This window comes from Ochotona princeps, chromosome 11 (genome assembly GCF_030435755.1).
Source record: "Ochotona princeps isolate mOchPri1 chromosome 11, mOchPri1.hap1, whole genome shotgun sequence".
NCBI classification, from domain to species: Eukaryota; Metazoa; Chordata; class Mammalia; order Lagomorpha; family Ochotonidae; genus Ochotona; species Ochotona princeps.
This window is the reverse complement of record NC_080842.1, coordinates 57,877,604-57,895,103: the sequence shown is the minus strand read 5'-3', so window position 1 is coordinate 57,895,103 and position 17,500 is coordinate 57,877,604. Positions and strand designations below refer to the sequence as shown.

General features: G+C 45.4%; 1 protein-coding gene and 1 long non-coding RNA gene across 6 annotated transcripts in view; one reads left to right on the top strand and one right to left on the bottom strand.

Annotated features, from left to right (window-relative positions):
* LOC131481408 (uncharacterized) overlaps positions 1 to 14,896 on the bottom strand; it is a 103,474-nt gene extending 88,578 nt beyond the window's left edge. Inside the window, exons 1-2 of the long non-coding RNA XR_009246307.1 lie at positions 14,767 to 14,896; positions 11,280 to 11,435 (exon numbers count right to left, since the gene is read on the bottom strand). This is a non-coding gene — a long non-coding RNA (uncharacterized LOC131481408). The remainder of the gene's footprint in view (positions 1 to 11,279; positions 11,436 to 14,766) is intronic.
* RBPJ (recombination signal binding protein for immunoglobulin kappa J region) overlaps positions 14,726 to 17,500 on the top strand; it is an 85,568-nt gene continuing 82,793 nt past the window's right edge. For 2 of the 5 annotated variants that reach the window (XM_004579164.4, XM_058670246.1), the window contains exon 1: positions 14,726 to 15,081. In XM_004579164.4, the coding sequence (XP_004579221.1) occupies positions 15,023 to 15,081 (59 nt within the window). In that variant the 5' untranslated portion in view covers positions 14,726 to 15,022. Of the gene's footprint in view, positions 15,082 to 15,219; positions 15,316 to 17,500 lie in introns of those variants that run through there. The other 3 variants (XM_004579165.3, XM_058670247.1, XM_058670245.1) reach the window with 3 other exon arrangements.

Sequence of the window (17,500 nt, the reverse complement as noted above, 5' to 3'; positions counted from 1 at the left end):
GGGTGTTTTGTTTTTAATCATCGTGAAAATGCATAATTTCACTTGGAAGAAAAAAGGGAAAACTTTTTTTGCATATGAATTTTAGCAAATGTATAATACACAAACAGGAATTGTATTTTCCTTGGCAAGCAAGCAGCTTCTCGGAAAAGATAGCCAAAACTGGTTCTAAAATAATTTACTTAATCATTGCCTTTACAACCAGATCATTATCTCTGAATATTACCTCTGATAATATGTGACCTAACAGGCAAAATAAAACGGGAAGCTATTAGACTGGGTTTTTAATGATGCTGAGCCTTTCATGCCAAAATTCCCCAAGAAATCCAACTCAGAGACATTTTTAATGCAAACCACCTAATGTGGAAGTAAGTTTTTTTAGAGTGGATACAGTACAATACTGTAGGCTGTATGGCATTGGTGAAAAACAATAAAAAAAAATATTCTTCACTTTGAAGAGAAGGATGGCTTCAGATCTGGCTTGGATGACCTTGGGAAAATGTTCTGCACTTGGGGAGCCTCATTTCTTCTGCCTTTGAAAATAGGAATTGAAGAGCTCTAATTTGGATGTGGGTGAGGGGAGGGCAACTGGACTGTAAATGTTAATAGTTGGTGGGAACCTTTACCTTTTTTAACTGATTGACACTCAGAATTTCAATGCTCATATCCTCCTTTTCCCCAGAGATTGAACCAAACAGAAGGAAAAAATATTTAAGTATGCACATCTGAAAGACCTTAGTATCTACAGAGTACTGGAGTCTAAAGAACAAACTTCACAGTTGTAAGGGTGGTTGTTCTCTACTTGTATTGTTTGAAAGCCTTTCTTTGGGTTCAGAAGTATAGCCTACTAAAGCCTTGCAAGCGCTGGGATCCCATATGGGCTCCGGTTCCTGCACCAGCTGCTCAACTTCCTATCCAGCTCCCTGCTTGTGACCTGGGAAGGCAGTATAGTCCAAAGCCTTGGGACCCTGCACCCGCGTGCGAGTCCGGGAAGAAGCTCCTGGCTTTAGCTCAGCTTAGCTCAACTCAGGTTGGGATCAGTGGCAGCCCCTTGGGGAGTGAAACAGTGGATGGCAGATCTTGCTGTCTGTATTTTCTTCTCTTGGTAGTTCTGCCTTTCCAATAAAAATGAATAAATCTTAAAAAAAAAAAGAATGAAAGCCTTTCTTACTTACAAAGTATTTTGGGCAGTATAAGCAGGCCGAATTTATTTGTAACAGGAATTTACTAGCAAGGCAGCAGTTGACTTAAGTAGTCAACTTCCAGCTCTCCTTAGCATTTTCTCTGCTAATTTCTTGCATAGATTTTTTAAAGCTCTTTTGAGGGTCTCATTTGGTTACCTTTTTATTCTGTCTCCAGGTTTGGATATTGGTGTGCAAATGGCCTTATCTTCCTTGTTACATCCTGCTTCCCCTGGGCTCTAGTGGGCATTTTTGAGTGGATGGATGACAGAACATTGAGAGAGAGGAAAGTAGAGAAAGATAAATGAGAGCCAGAGGCCGCAGGAGGCAGCTGGACTCCCTGAGGGCGAATTGATACTGTTACACTGGGATGGATGGTTTTTCTGGCCTGCAGCATTACAGAGGTCTTGGTGATTTACTTCTTAAAGAAGTTAGAGATGCAGACCCCAGAATTCATATAGGGCAGGGACTGCTCATCCAGTGTCTACACTGCGCCAGGTGTTGTTGCATCTGTGTTGCATATATCAGTTGTAAATTCACTACGCATACACAAACTGAATATAAACACCTCATTCTCCTTAGGAAATGGACCCCCAGAGTTAGGAAACACACCCAAAGATTCCTAGTTGGTATGAAGTAAGGTCTAATGTGAACTACTTCAAGTTGCTTTAGTATTTTATGAGTTCAAATTGAAATCATGAACATCCTAGAAGTTTTTCTTTTTTAAGATTAATTTTGCATGAAAAAACAGTTGTTTATAGAACATCCCTATAAGTATATTGAAGATATCTAATAGGGTTTTCCTGCGACAGGGCAGCTCCAGCTCTGGGAGAATATGGCCAGAGGGGGTCTCTGTACACCTCAGTTTCCAGACAAAATGTAGGATACCCAATGTGTTGGCATTGTGGTACAGTGCTAAGCCATCACTTAGGACATCTTACCCCTTATCACAAGACCTAGTTGGAGCCCAAGTTTGATCCAACTTCCTGCTAACATGCCTAGGCAGTAGCAGACGGAGGCCTAAGTGCTTGGATCCTTGTACACGGGAGCTTCCGATGGAGTTCCTGGCTTCCTGACTCTCTTCAAACATTGAGGGCATTTGGAAAATAAGCCAGCAGATGGAAACTTTTTCTCTCTGTTTATCTGCACACCTGTCTCTTCTGTCAGTGTGTGTGTGTATATGTGTGTTGTATTGTATAGCACATAAACATGTGTCACTGTGCCTTTCAAATAAAAAAATCTTAAAAATATATGTAGGGGGCCCGGTGCGGTGGCCTAGCAGCTAAAGTCCTCACCTTGAAAGTGTCAGGATCCCATATGGGTGCCAGTTTTAATTCCAGCAGCCCCACTTCTCATTCAGCTCCCTGCCTGTGGCCTGGGAAAGCAGTCCATCTTGAGGATGGCCCAAGGTCTTGGGACCCTGCACCCACGTGGGAGACCTGGAGGAACTTCCCAGTTCCTGGCTTCTGATTGGTGCAGCACCAGCCGTTGTAGTTACTTGGGGAGTGAATCATCAGATGAAAGATCTTCCTCTCTGTCTCTCATTCTCTATGTATATCTAACTTCGCAATAAAAATAAATCTTTAAAAAATATATATGTAGGATAAAATATTGATTTCAGGTAGACAACAGACAATTTTTAGAATAAGCATGTCCTAAACACTGCAGGGGATACATCAATACCAAAAACGTATTTGCTGTTTATATGAAATCCAAAGGTGTTCTATACTTTGATTTGTCAAATCTGGCAGCCCTGTGTTCCTTTTCATTAATAGATTTTAAATAGTGTTCATTGTGCATGTATTATTCCTTCTAAAACTAACAAATTTAAAAATAAGCAATTCAGTGATTTTTAAAAATATTTTTAAAGGTAATTTTGGTTATAGCTAAGGACTATAAGAAGACATGATATAGATTGAACTTAAATATAAGCATCAAGGATACTTTGAAGAAAAAAGCATTTACTTATTTACTGAATAAAGGGGAGAGTGAGAGAGAGAGAGAGAGAGAAACAGAGTGAGAACCCTTCTATCTTCTGTTTCTTTGCCCAAATGCCCCAGCTTCCTGGGCCAGGGGACCCAATTCCAGGAGGCAGAAACTCCATCTGAGTCTCCCACGTAGGTGGCAGGGATCCAATATTCAGCCTTTTTTTCCCCTTAAATTTTATTTAAACAGAGAGCTGGATGGAAATTGGAGCAGCCAGGACACTAACACAGGATCCTGGTACTTGCAAGGTGAGGATTTTGCCAATGAGTCACCATGCCGGATCACCTAGCTGTGCCTTCTGCTGCAGCATAAATAATGCCTTCACCTACTGTGCCATGAGGCTAACCCAACTTCTGCCTTTCATCTCCTTTTCTTACTGAACTCTCTTGGTTAGAACTTTTCAATACAGAATTGAACACAAAAATCCTTGTCTTCAATTCCAAGGTTTGTGGGAAACCATCAGCCTGACAACTTTAAATATGATGTTGGTTGTAGGTTTTTCACAGGTGCCCTGTATCAAGGCGAGGAAGTCAGCTCCCATTCTTAGCCTGCTGGCATTTTGCTGAGAATTCTTGGTTCTGTATCTTTAAGACTCATTGGTCTACAGTTTTTGAGTGATATTTCTTACACATTTTTTTAAATAGCAAACACAGTAAAATTTCAATGGGTTTTAGGTCTTTACACTGTCTTGCTTACACAAATTCAGTTATTGACTATGACTAATCCATATAATTTTTAAAAAATTAATAAGAAAATAAAATTAAATGTATTAGCTAACTATAAACAAAATTATTTTGTATCCTTTATCATTTATACATTTGCAAATTATTAAAATTACAGATTGATATTGTGAGTACTTGACACAATAGTACTTCTATCAGTTCATTTAAATTGTTTTTAAAGATTTATTTATTTTTATTGGAAAGGCTATATACAGAGAGGAGGAGAGACAGAGAAGCTCTTCCATCCAATGATTCACTCCCCAAGTGACTACAACAGTTGGTGCTGCGCTCATCTGAAGCCAGGAGCCAGGAACTTCCTCCAGGTCTCCCATGCAGGTGCAGGGTCCCAAGACCTTGAGCCATCCTCGACTGCTTTCCCAGGCCACAAGCAGGGAGCTGGATGGGAAGTGGAGCTGCCGGGATTAGAACTGGCGCCCATATGGGATTCTGGTGCATTGAAGGTGATGACTTTAGCCATTAGGCCCTCATTTAAGTTTCTATCTCTGTACAAATAAAGAACTCACTGGCAACCATAAATATGGCTTTTAGGAGTATAACTCACGCAAATCATGCTCTTTGAGAATTATCAATAAGAATGAACAGGCACAAAATTACCCAGCCTCATCGGTGTCCTAAGTATTAACTGAGACGTTTGATATAATGACCCCTATTAGACTCAAATTATTTATTGTTATTTTAAAAGTTGCACATTGTAGCATCCCTTTTAATAGGAGTAGTTATATTTTAGATGAGCATTAACCTGTTAAAAACTCTGTTCAATGAATTTAGATACTTCTGCATGTTATCTCTTTCAGAAGTTATTTTTCAGTTCTTTAGTATTTTTTTGCCTAGATTCTGTGATTTGTTTCTTCTTTCAGAAACTTGGAAAGTACCATGCAAATGCAGATATAGCTGTGCCAGTTAAAAATAAAATAGTTTGCTGGTGAAGGAAAATATGATGCTAGCTAGGCGAAAATGCCTGATGAAAATCAAATTCATATTTCATAAGAATGTTTTTAGAGAACTTTAGATTTGAAGAAGAAAGAAAGAGCCAAACACTTGGCCCAGATGATCATTTATTACACTCACTGGAGTCAAGAGTGATCCTGAGAGTAGAATTCAGGCTGCGTGCCTGGAAAGCTCCAAGAAGAAAAAGAAGCACACACACATTTCCAAATGTTTCTAAAGTCCTTAGATCGGAGGTGATTTGTAGCTGAGATGCTGAGAAATTTTTTCCCAGTATTGGGATATTTATAACACTTTAACACAATTTATCTCACATTGCACAGGGTGTTAATCCTGACAAGATTTAATTAAATCACTAAGCAGCAAAGTAGCAACAAGAAAAAATACCAGTTATGGCACTAACATTGAGTCTGTAAGGATTTCTCCAATGCATTAGTACACAAAATACATTATTTGATTCAGATGAAAAAAATCTATGGATACACCTATTATATAAAATAAAGTCTGTAATCAATATTTACTAACATCATCACTAGAAATTATCTTTGGGACTTTTTCCTTATGACAATTTGTTTTTAAAATTCCTACATGTCAACATAATGACAATTGCAATTTGAAAAATTCACAATTTTAAACTTGACATTATGATAACAGCAAGTACTTCAAAAGATGATTTACGACTGGGATTATAATGTTCAAGGGGATTTTCAGTTAACTGATTGAATTAGGGATTTCACAAGATGAGAATTGGTTGATATTTCACTATTTGTCAGTGCTTCAATAGACAGGATCCAAAGTCTATCTTGTTGTCCTTTGGTCTATTTTGGGCAAAGGTGCTAGCCACAAACGTCACATCTACAAGCTGAGGCCTGTCATTATGGTCTCTGTGACACAAAGCAATACATGAGCAAGAGTGAACCCTTCCTGACAGGATTCTTTGAAAAGGTGACAAAGGCTAGCTATGTTTATCAAGACATAGAGGTAATAGTAACACAGGAAAGAGGAGGTAATTCTGGAATGTCTGTTCTGTTGGTCTGCTGCACAACTGCAGTTAAACTCAGGGGAAAAAATTACTTATTAGAAAGATAGGTAGATAGATACAAACACACAGGATAGACAGATTTGATTGATCATCCATCTGATGGTTCAATTCCTAAATAACTATATTAAGCCAGCTCCTGGCAAGGCAAAGCCAGGAGGCAGAAATTACACCCTGGCCTTCTTCTCCTGCCTTCCCAAGCACGTTTACAGGAAGCTGAATTAGAAGCAGAGTAGCAGGACTCTAACCAGCACCCTGATGTGGGATGTAAGTACAGCTTAACCCACTGTGTGACAATGCAGAGCTCTCCTTGTCAAACTTAAAAAGTAAGTGTGCTAACTTAAATTAAACTGTATGATCTTACTTACCTAAAGACAATTATTTTATTTAATTACCCAAACAGTGATCTGATTTGGCTAATGCAAAAAAAAAAAATTTGAAGGCATGAGGTATTAGTCTATCTAATAGATAAGAAAACTAGGTATAATTCTGAATATGAGTTGGAAAATCTCCTAAGGGAAGTTACATATACTGAGTACCCACAGTGCACTGTAGGTCTCCACTACCAGCAGCTAGCCAGCTCTGGGCAAGCTTGTAAAACTTATCGCACAGGATCATTTTGAGAATTAGTAGCTAGTCCAGTATTACTGGGGGTAATTCCTACCTCTTTCATTCTTATTTCCGTTAGTTTTTGAAGCAATGGGTGTTAACACTGGCTTAACATAGAACCCCAAACCATTGTAATATGTGATAAATAACAAAGTGAGAAAGTTTAAGTATTCCAAACTTGAATGTAAACAGCAATAACCAGTTAACTGGCACTCAGGGGATTCACATGGTGTTGTCATTTGTTGAATAGATAACGTTAACTGGCTTCATCTTGTTCATATTATAAAAGGAATGAAATATCAATCACATATGGAAATAATTTCTTTCAATTACATTAACTATGAACACTGCTGAAAAATTAAATTGTACACCTTCTCACTAAATGTGCATTTAATTCTGTTCACAAACTACATCACTAGAGTAAATCTCCTATTCTTTCTTTTTTTTTTTTTCTTCATCTTCCTGAATTGCTACATATGTTAGCCAGCTAAACAAAGTTTCCCTTGGGCCTGCAAAAGCATCAAGTTGCCAGGGCCAAAAAATTCTGCGGAATCAAACACAATTGGAAAGAAAAGGCAAACATTTATTTTTGTTTCTCAAGTTCATACAAGGCCTCCTCAGTGACTTGTTTCCACTGTTCTCTTTATTTCTTCTAATCCTGGAGTTACAGCTTATTTTCCTTATACAATTGCATAGTCTGATGGACTCCTTCTTGGCATTCCTTCCATCTTCTGTACATGTTATTAGCTTTGATTAGCACACAGCAGAAAATGACAGAGGTGATGTTACAAAAACACAAAGGAGACGTAAAGATAAGTGAAAATGAGCAAAGAAATGTTTGTGGAGCAAATGGTTCCTAATTTCTAAAGGGAGCAATCACTAAGGCTTTCTAAGACACACAATTGCTATACCATCTGATTGCATGTAAACCTGCTGACTATCCTTAGAGGCCCCTACTGGCCATATGTACCTACTGGACATGGTGACCCTTTGGGACATGATATAGTCATTTCTTCCTTGGTAACAAAGATTTATTTAGTTATTTACTTGAAAACCTGAGCAACAAGGAGAAAGGGAGAGGGAAGAGAGAGAGAATCCAATCTTCCATGGGCTGGTTTATTTCCCAAATGGCCACAACAACCGGGGAAGGGCCAAGCCAAAGCCAGGAGCCAGAAATGCTGTCTGGTCCCCTAACATAGGAGGCAGGAACCCAGCCAAGTACTTGGGCCATCAACTGTTGCCTCCCAGGCACAATAGAAGGAAGTTGGGTCAGAAACAGAGTCACATCTCCAACTTGGGCAGTGGCAGCTTAATTTGCTGCACCAAAAAGACCATCCCAAGGTTTTCACTTCTGGATAGGATATAATAGAGAAATGAATTAACACCAATGTGGATAAAGCCATCACTATGTTTGGGCATTTTAACATTGAAATTTGAAATAATAATGGCAATTTGACACGCTTTTAGAAGTGTGTGGGCTTGGTGCAATGGCTCAATGGATAAATCCTCACCTTGCCAAGTGCCAGGATTCCATATGGGCGCTGGTTCATGCCCTGGCTACTCTGCTTTCCATCCAGTTCCTTGTTTGTGGCCTGGGAAAACAGTGGAAGTATGGCCCAAAGCCTTGGGACCCTGCACTCACAAGGCAGACCTGGGAGAAGCTCCTGGCTCCTGGCTTCTGATTGGTGCAGCTCTGGCCGTTGTGGCCACTTGGGGAGTGAACTAGAAAATTGGAAGATCTCTATCTCAGTAAATCTGATCTGTCTTTTCAATAAAAATAAATGAGTCTTTTAAAAAATGTGTACATTTTCATCTACTTGGAGAAAGAGGGAGGCAGAGAGAGGCAAGAGTAAAGCATGCATACAGAAAGAACATGAATTTGGAGATGAATGGTACTCTGTACTTTACACACAGTAACGCTTGGAATCCTCATGAATTAGATGCTATTCCCTCCTTTTTCAAGAAACTGAGGCTCTGACAGTTTGATGAACTTGTCCAAAGCCTGGTGCAGGGACCCAGATGAAGTGGCCTTGGATCCTATGTTCTGCGCTGTGAACCAGTCTGGTAAAATCCTCAAATGTTTTAGTGTGGTTGGTTAAGATGAGGTGTTGGTGTAACTTGATCTTAGAAGGAAAGCAATGTTGAAACCAGTGTTGCAGTTACCACAGCAAAGCCAGGAACTCCCCAGCGAGGAACTGCTTCACCATCAGTACAAACTCAGGGGGCTCCAAATCTCATACTTTTTCTATATAAATATGTTGCTCACTGATTTACAAAAGAAACTGTATGCCATTACTCCTTTAAGCAGGAATCCTGGTGACAGATTACATTCAACTTTTTAACAGGGATTCTCAAAGCTTGGTTCACAGAGCATTTGCAACGGAACCCCTACTCAGCCTGCTAGAAATGCCTGTTGTTCAGTTTTCAGCTCAGGACAGAGAAGGGTAGGGGGGCTTCAGATGATGTTGATATCACCTAACTTTGGAGGAATATAGTTCTACCAGGACTTTTCTATGACCCAGCTTAGGATACCTCGCACTCAGCTGCCCGCATCCCTGAGTTTCCCGGAATACAAGAGACTCACAACACAGAGGCTGAACATGCTAATTGCTGCACTGTCACACTTCTTCCTCCTTTTATTTGTCTTCTGAATCCCCACTACAGTAAGAGTCAGCTCAAACGTCCTCCCTGCAGAGGCTTTCCTGGTTCCACAAACAGGAGGGAGTTAGGGGTTTCTCCTACCATATCCCAGTTCCTGCAATTCACACCTCTGTTCTAGCATGGTACAACAAGCAAGTCTGTGCATTGTTACCCAGGATGTCCTCTGAGGCCAAAGTCGTTGTGAAACACCAAGGAGGATGCTGAATGTGCTGTGGTTGGAACAGAATGTGCTGTTGGAATGGACCAAATTAATTCTACGAAGATGGTAGATCATGCACATAACTTCTACTAGAAAATAATTCTGCTCAAGTGAAAGAAAGGGAACAGTTTTACTGGATCCACTTTTTCATGTTGACATTTGTTGCATTTCTTTTCCTCCATTCTTGTGTTTTATATTTTTGATTAGAAAATACATGTACATAGTATAAAATTCTAAAAACTCCAGATAAAGGACTTTTAAGAAAAGCTAGTCTCTCTGTCCTCCAATTTCTGATCCTTCATGGAGAAGCATTCACTACTAAGAGTTTCTAGTTAGCCATTCCACAGCCATTTTCAAAACCTACAGGAAAATAAATTTTCACTTATTTATCACCGCTTTGTACCATATTTTTAAATCTTTATGATCCCTCCATATAAGTACATAATAGGTGCACATTATTCCTTTCAAGTACAGACCACGATTTTCTTTCTTTCTTTTTTAAATAACACAGACCTCATTGAACTTCAGGCTATTACCAGTGTTTGTTCTACCTCCCACAATGTTGCAATATGCAGGTAATTTCACAAATATGTATTGTGAGAGCTTCCAGAAATAAGTTGCAGGATTAACGGGAAGTGTTAGATTTTGCCAAAATCATTTCCATAAAGAAGATATCCATTTTCACTGCCATTAGCAACACATGAAAACACCTCTTTGTATTTTTTTCCTCTCCCACTAACAGTTTGTTTCCAGCAGCTCTAAAATGTAAAGGAAACTCATAAATGTGGTCTAATCTACTGGTGTAGCCCAGAAATAAGAGCTTTTTATTTTTGCAGAAAGTCCTGTAGGCCTTTTTCTCCTCCTTGACAGGCTTGTACTGGCTTACTCACTGCTACTTTAACAACATTGTTTTTATTTTGTCATTTCAGTTTTTATTCATTTATTTTCATTACACCTTATCTGTTAAAAGATTTTTGAAGATTTGTTTATTTTTGCTAGAAAGCAGATTTAGGGCCTGGCGCAGTGGCCTAGCGGCTAACGTCCTTGCATTGAACTCACTCAGATCCCATATGGGCGCTAGTTCTAATCCTGGCAGCCCTGCTTCCCATCCAGTTCCCTGCTTGGGGCCTGGAAAAGCATTTGAGGACAGCCCAAAGGCGCATGAGAGACCCAGATGAAGTTCCAGGCTCCTGGTTTCAGAATAGTGCAGCTCCAGCTGTTGTGGTTACTTGGGGAGTAAATCATTGGATGGAAAATCTTCCTTTCTGTCTCTCCTCCTCTCTTTATATCTAACAAAAATAAATAAATCTAAAATAAAATAAAATAAACCTTTTAAAAACATTGTTTAGAAAGAAAGGCAGATTTACAGTTTCCCACTTGGGTGCAGGGTCCCAAGGCCCTGGACAATCCTTTATTACTTCCCCAGATCATAATCAGGGAGATGAATAGAACTGGAGCAGCTGGGATTGGAACTGGCACCCACAGGTGGAAGATTAGTCTACAACACCAGCCCAAATGGCTACAATGGCCAAGGTGAGCCAGGAAGTTTTTCTGGGTCTCCCAAACGGGTACAGGGGCCCAAGGACTTGAGCGGTCCTTTGCCGTTTCCAAGGCTATAAGCAGGGAGCTGCATTGGAAGTAGAGCAGCCAGAACATAAGCCTGTGCCCACACGCACTGCCAGTGCTACAGAGGGAGGCATAGCCTACTTTGCCTACCATGCTACCACACCAGTCACACAGTTCATTATATTTTAAAGGCAGATAAACACAGAGGGTAGAAACAGAGATACAAATCAAGAGAGGCCTTTGTTCCATTTCCATCCTGTCCTCAAATGTCTGCAACACTCAGGGTGGGCCAGGCTGAAGCCAGTAGTAACCTGTGAGTCAATCCACATTTCCCATGTGAATGGCAGGTTTACCTCTCAGAGTCCGCATCAGCAGGAAGCTGGATCCGATGTGGAGGAGGCAGGAGGCAATCCTAGCCGTTTGGGTGTGGGTATCCCCTGCACCAAATGCACGTTGTCCACTGTGGTTAAACCTCTAAGGCTTAGTGAGGCTTCAGAATTATCTCCACCCTAAAAGAAAAGACAATTTATGCATTCTATGAATCTGAGTGGGACTGGTTGCTTTGGCTCAACTTGCTAATCCTCTGCCAACTACCAGCATCCCATATGGGTGCAGGTTCATGTCCCAGCTGCTCCACTTCCCAGCCAGTACCATGCTAATGGCCTGGGAAAGGCTTTGGATCAGCTCAGCTCCCGCTGTGGCAGTTGCGGCAATTTGGGGAGTGAGCCAGCAAATGGAAAATCTTTCTACCTCTCCTTCTCTGTGTAAATCTGCCTAATAAAAATTAATAAACCTAGAAAAAATGAGAAAAGCCAAACCTGAAACAACTTGCTGAGTGCCTAGCATGCACCAGGCATAGTTTTAATGCTTGAGGCCTCAACAATGAACACCAAGTCCTTTCAAATGTTCAGATTCCATGCTAAAGGGTGAGGGCAGCCATAATTGCCATTCATGAGTTCAATGTATGTTATGTTAGTGTCTGACCCACACCATGGGAAACGCAGGGAACAGGGATAACCAGTATGGGAGTGACTCTCACGAAGGCAGATCAGGGGAGTGACATTTGACTGAGGACCTGACAGCATGAAGGAATGGGTTGTAACGTCAGGGTTCTGAAGGAAGGATGCTGCAGCCAGCAAGAACAGCAAGGCAGGTGGCTGCTTAGAGGGGCAGTGAAAGAGGTGCGGGATGGGCACAGGCCCCACGGTGGACGCCCCCACAGTGAAATGGAGAAAACCACTGCAGAGCTCTAGAAAGTTGCATGGAAGGCTCCATTAAGCACAGAGCCATGAAGGTGAGATGTCTGTCCTGTATGCCCGGTGGGAAATGGTCTAAGTTGGACAGGCCTGGTGGCCTGTGTGTGAGGTGTGGACTGTAGGTGTATTTGGCAGGTATGTGGTCTGGATATGATTAAGTATCTCCCAAAGCTTCATGTGCTACCAACTCAGTTTCAGTGCAGCCACGTGACAGGAGGCAGACCCCGGCTAGGAAGAACTGGGAGTTAGCGAGATGCTGCTTTCAATAGGAACCAATACTGGTCATCTTGTCAATGGTGTCTTATGCAAGAGCACGGCTGGCCCCTTGCCTTCCTTTCTCCCCCACACGACCTCTTCCGGGTGCTCTCACCACTGTGACACCATCTGCCATGATACCTTCACCACAGCCAGGCAGAGGTGAAACTCGGCAAGTCTCTTTCCTTGATACATTACTTAGCCTCTGGCATTTTGCTACAGTAACTGAAAATGGGATTAGCTTAATTTTCTGTCTTACTGGGTTTTGAGAGCAGAAGGCAAGAATAATTCCAAGGTTCTGGACATACGTAAGTGGGAGGAAGGCTGAGGGTGGAGTGTGTTTTCGGGTTAAAGTGGGGAGTTACATTTGTAGTTACCATAGTCCTCCAAGGTTGCTGAGACTCTCAGACGGCACAAGTCCAGTTACAGCAGTGGACTCGGCTAGCCCAGACCAAAACACCTTGGGATTAAGGTTCCAAAGAGTACGTGCCCAAGGACTTTGTTCTGAGTTCTTTCATTTTAAATCAGACTTGCACTATGATACTACAGTAGATCATTTCCCCCCTGCATAAAACATAACCAAAGCAACAGGCCAACACATATGCACACCTACACCCCTCGAAATTTCATCAATTCAGAAAATTGAATTCCTATCCACTCCATGAGCAGCAGAAGAATGAACTAGAAAGAAGGGATTCATTCACTAGTTTTCCAAATGTCACTCCCATTCAGCTCCACACTGCAAGTGTGTGCTATCAACCAGCCTAGGCTGGCTATAAACCACCCCAGGCCCAACACGGAATGTGGCTGATGAAATCAGGAACTCAAAAGGCAACTGAATAATCCAGAAAGAAGGGAGGCACTTAAAACAGTAGAGCTGATGAAATGATACCTAAAATGGGATGAGTACTGCAAAACAAGTGTGGGAAGGTGAAGGGCAGTAAAACCATTTTAAGTCTGTATTCCAGCGAAGCGAAGGAACATAAAGAGATATACAGGAATTACTTCAAAAGCAATGGAAGGTACAAATCGCTTCCTTTGCATGAAGCTACAGTGTGAGAGCGTGGGAAGCAGCTTCTCTTTTTTGCACCAGGCGACGGTGGAGATTAGAAAGAAAACAAATTGCTGAAGGGCAGTAATGGAACTTAATTTGCTTTAAAGCAACTGAAGTAGTGGCCAGACTAGGTGACTCAGTAGCATGACTCAAACTCGACTTTGGGGTCTGTCAGCTCCCAGAGGACGGGGGCGCGGCGTCTAACACATCTGAGGAAAGTACCAGTCTCGAGCAAGGCGACAGGAAACGTCCCCGGGGCTCGGCCAGGGCTCCTGGTGCCCCAGACCTCTACGCGGAGTTTCTAACCTCCGGGCTCCCCCCTCTTCACCGCACCTCGCCTCATTTCTTGCACTGCTCATCAAGGGCGTGTGCGCGACTGTGCCAGACGCAGGGTCTGCTCCACAGCCGCGGGCTCCGGGGCGCACACGGGGGCTGACAGCACCTGGTGCAGCACTAGACCTACACCTGTGTGGCCTGGGCTCCGCGAGACTAGGAGAGAAAGCCTAGGCAACTGGGGGTGGGGGTGGGAAGGTGCATTCTCGCGAGGTTTAGGAAATTTCCCACGGCCTGTGTTGTGTCTGAGCCGCGTAGTGGAAGGCGGTGGGAAGGAGGTGTAGCGTGAGACTGGGCTGCCCGCATTGGGCACATGCGCAGTGCCGCGCGCGTGTGTGCCGCGCCAATCCTGCAGCGCTTTCAGCAGGTTTCGGGCGGCTGATTCCAGTTCTCCGGGTTTTGGGGCTCCCTGCGGGAGGCAGTGCTGGACCTGGGAATCTCTGGAAAGGACAGGGAAAAGAAGGGGGAGTGAAAGCAGGGAGGGCTGCAGGTACAGAGGAGGGGGCGGGGTTCAGGCCTTGCACCATGCTAGTAAGTGCTCAGCCGGACCGCGCTAGCTGGGGCTTCCGGGCTTAGGCCCCTAACTGGAGTACGTTTCGGGCCACGGGCAGCGTCCTCGGCTATGCCAGGCCCACAGGAGGACCCGCTCCCTGGGCAGCGCCGGGACCCGCCTGTGGCCGGGCGCGCACAGACAGCTGGTGGACAGGAGGGCTGTCGTTGCCAGAGGCCTCGGGTTGACCTCGTCTGGCACCCGGCAGAAGCGGCCAGGACCACAGGGCTCCCCCGCACAACTTTCTCGTCTGTGGAGCTCGGGAAGGGTCGAGTCACGAGGGCGCCCGTGTCCACGTCCCCTCTGGCCTTGGGGCGCGCGGGGGTGGGGGCGGCAGTCGAATGAATGAAGGCAGTACCTGCTGGCCTGTCACTCACCCGCAGCTCGCTCACCTAGCGCCGACGTTAGCATAAAGGAGGCGTCCAACGAACGTCTGAATGAATGAAAAGGGCTGGGAACCCAGAGTGAGCGGGAAGCCACTTGGAAAACACCCATTTGAGGAGGCGGCCCATTTTTCCCAGGACCCCTCCTCCCTGCCCCTCGGCCCCGCCTCCTGACCCCTCCATTCCCCGTCCCCGTAGGAATCCCCTCCGGTTTTCCTCAGTCTCCAGGGCGCGCCCCAAAACCCGGAAAACCGGAGCGCTCCCCATGGACCACACGGAGGGCTCGCCCGCCGGGGAGCCGCCTGCGCATGCTCCTTCGCTGGGGTAGGTTTCCAGGGACGGCAGCGAGCAGGCTTCCCGAGTCCGCGGGCGGCGCGAGGCGTCTGCTCCTCCGCGGCGGCTGCGAGGGGAGAAGGAGCGCGGGGGCTGGGTGGGATCGAGGAGCGAGGAAAAAAGGCAAGGGGCGGGGGAGAGGGACCAGGGAAAGCGGCGGGGGGAATCTCGCGAGGGTTGGAGTTTTGGCGAGAGTTTGTGGAAGATGGCGCCTGTTGTGACAGGGTAAGTCTGGGGGAATCGGAGCGCCGGGAACCGGGAAAGTTGCGGGCGCCTGGCAGCCCTGCGGCGGGCGGCGAGCTTGGGGGCCGCGGCGCGCCGGGTGCCCGGGGCCCCCGCGGGAGGCGGCGTCGCGTGCGCGGAGCGCGGCGGCGTGTGGCTGCGCGCCTGCCCGCTCTGCGGCCGCCGTGGCTCGGGCTCCGGCGCGTGAGGGCGGGCGGGCGGGCGGCCGCGGCGAGGCCGGCGGCTGCGGGCGTGAGTGCGGCCCGGCACGCGGGGCCTCCCGCTCCGGGGACCCGGGCAGCTTTGTTCCCCGCAGCCGCCGTCGCCTCCTGGCCTCGCGGGTGCCCCGGCGCCACCCCCGCTGCCCCCCGCGACTCTCTACCCCCGGCCCTTTGTTTCGCCGCCTTGGGCGCTTTGTCCGACCCGTGGCGCCCCGCGTCCCTTCTCCGTCTGCTGCCCTCGGCTGTCCATCCTCCCGTGTCCCCTTTGTTGTGCCCCTGTGCTCTCGGGAGCCCAGTGACCTGCCGCAGCCAGGGCACCAGGTTCCTGTCTGATTTTCCTTCCATTGTCTGTCTCCGGTGTCTGCCCTCTCAGCCCGCGGTTTGGTCCCTGATCACCCCCGGGGGGCTTTGTCCTGCCCCCACCCCGGGGACCAGTCCTGCGAGCACCCCCTTCCGCTCCCATCACCGGTTGATTTATCCGCTGCCCCCGGTGTCTGTGTACTGAACTGTCTCAGCCCCGGGGACTCCATCTGGTGCTTCCGAGTGCACACAGACGCTACGGTTTGTTGTCTAGCGAGTCGGAGAGATGCTTGGGGATGCTCGGGTTGCTCCTGGGCACCCCGCGTCTCTTGGGATGACTCCCCCTCTCCCCCATAGGCACACCTCTTTCTCTCGGGATGGCAGCATTTTCACGGACTCTTGTCTCCGAGGCCATGGTGGTTTTCTTTGGAAACAGTAGCCCTGGAAGATCAGGTCTCCTGGTGGCTGTTCCTTCCCGCCCTCTCCTTCCCCTGTGCCGCTGATTCTGCCAGCCAAGGCCAAGGGCAACTGCCCCAGCCTTGAGGCTGGGTTTCGTGCGGGTGGTGGGTGGTTGGAGGGTCCTGTAGGAGAATTAGAAGTAGACGCACCCCCCTCCCGCCTTCGTGTTGATGAATACTTTCAGGTATCCACAATGGATGTTCATTTGATGTGCCGGGTAGGAGTTGGGTAAATTGGATGTGAAAGAAACTTCTCTGAATGAATGTTGGTGGAGAATTCCAACATTTTCTAGAATTGAGATCTAGAGTTGGGTAAGATTGCCAGGAACTTCTTACGGCTGCATAAGAAAAAGAGAAGTCTCCAACTTGACACTTTGATAAACTTGTTTCTCTTAGTCATTGCATTTCACAGTTAGAGCTGACCATGCAGTGTTTGCGTTTCGGCTCTCTAGTTGAGCCACTACCCTTCTGTCTCCAGACGGTTGAACTGCAGTTTCTGGTGGATGATTACTGCTTCTAGGATCTTGGTGGAGTCCATCAATCAATTGCAATTAAGACACTCGGAAACAAGCCTTTAAAGGGGTTATCTAAAAGGCATTTCCTAATGTTGAAGCAGTGTTACGCTGTTGCCTGCTCTCATTGTTATGGTAATGTTGAAAGCTTGGGGTTCTATGGTGTGGATGTGGGTGTGGTGTAGTGTTTTATGGCCTGGATTATTCTGGTCCTTTAGTAAGAAGTTAAATCCATCCGGATTACCCTGCTGAATATGCTGTTAAGGATTCTTTTTTGCTGGTTGATCACTACTTTTAGAAGATACACTGACAGTTTCACTGTTAAGTTCCAGGTAACATGCACCCAATAGGACATATACAAAATCTAGCCTAAGGAATTAGCTCATTGAAAAAAATTTTTTTGTAAAGACTTAATTTAGAATTGGTACCTTGGAATAGTAGGTAAAGCTGCCTCCTGCAGTGCCAGCATCCCATGTGTGCCAGCTTGAGCTCTGGCTGCTCGACTTCCAATCCAGCTTCTTGCTAATATGCTTGGGAAAGCAGCACCGGATGGGTCCAAGTCTTTGGGTTTCTGCAACCATGGGGGAGACCCCGAGACGCTCTGGACTCCTGGCTTCAGCCTGGCCCAACCTTGGCCTTGCAGCATTTGGGGAATAATCCAGCACGTGGATATTGTCTCTTTATTTATTTTTTTAAA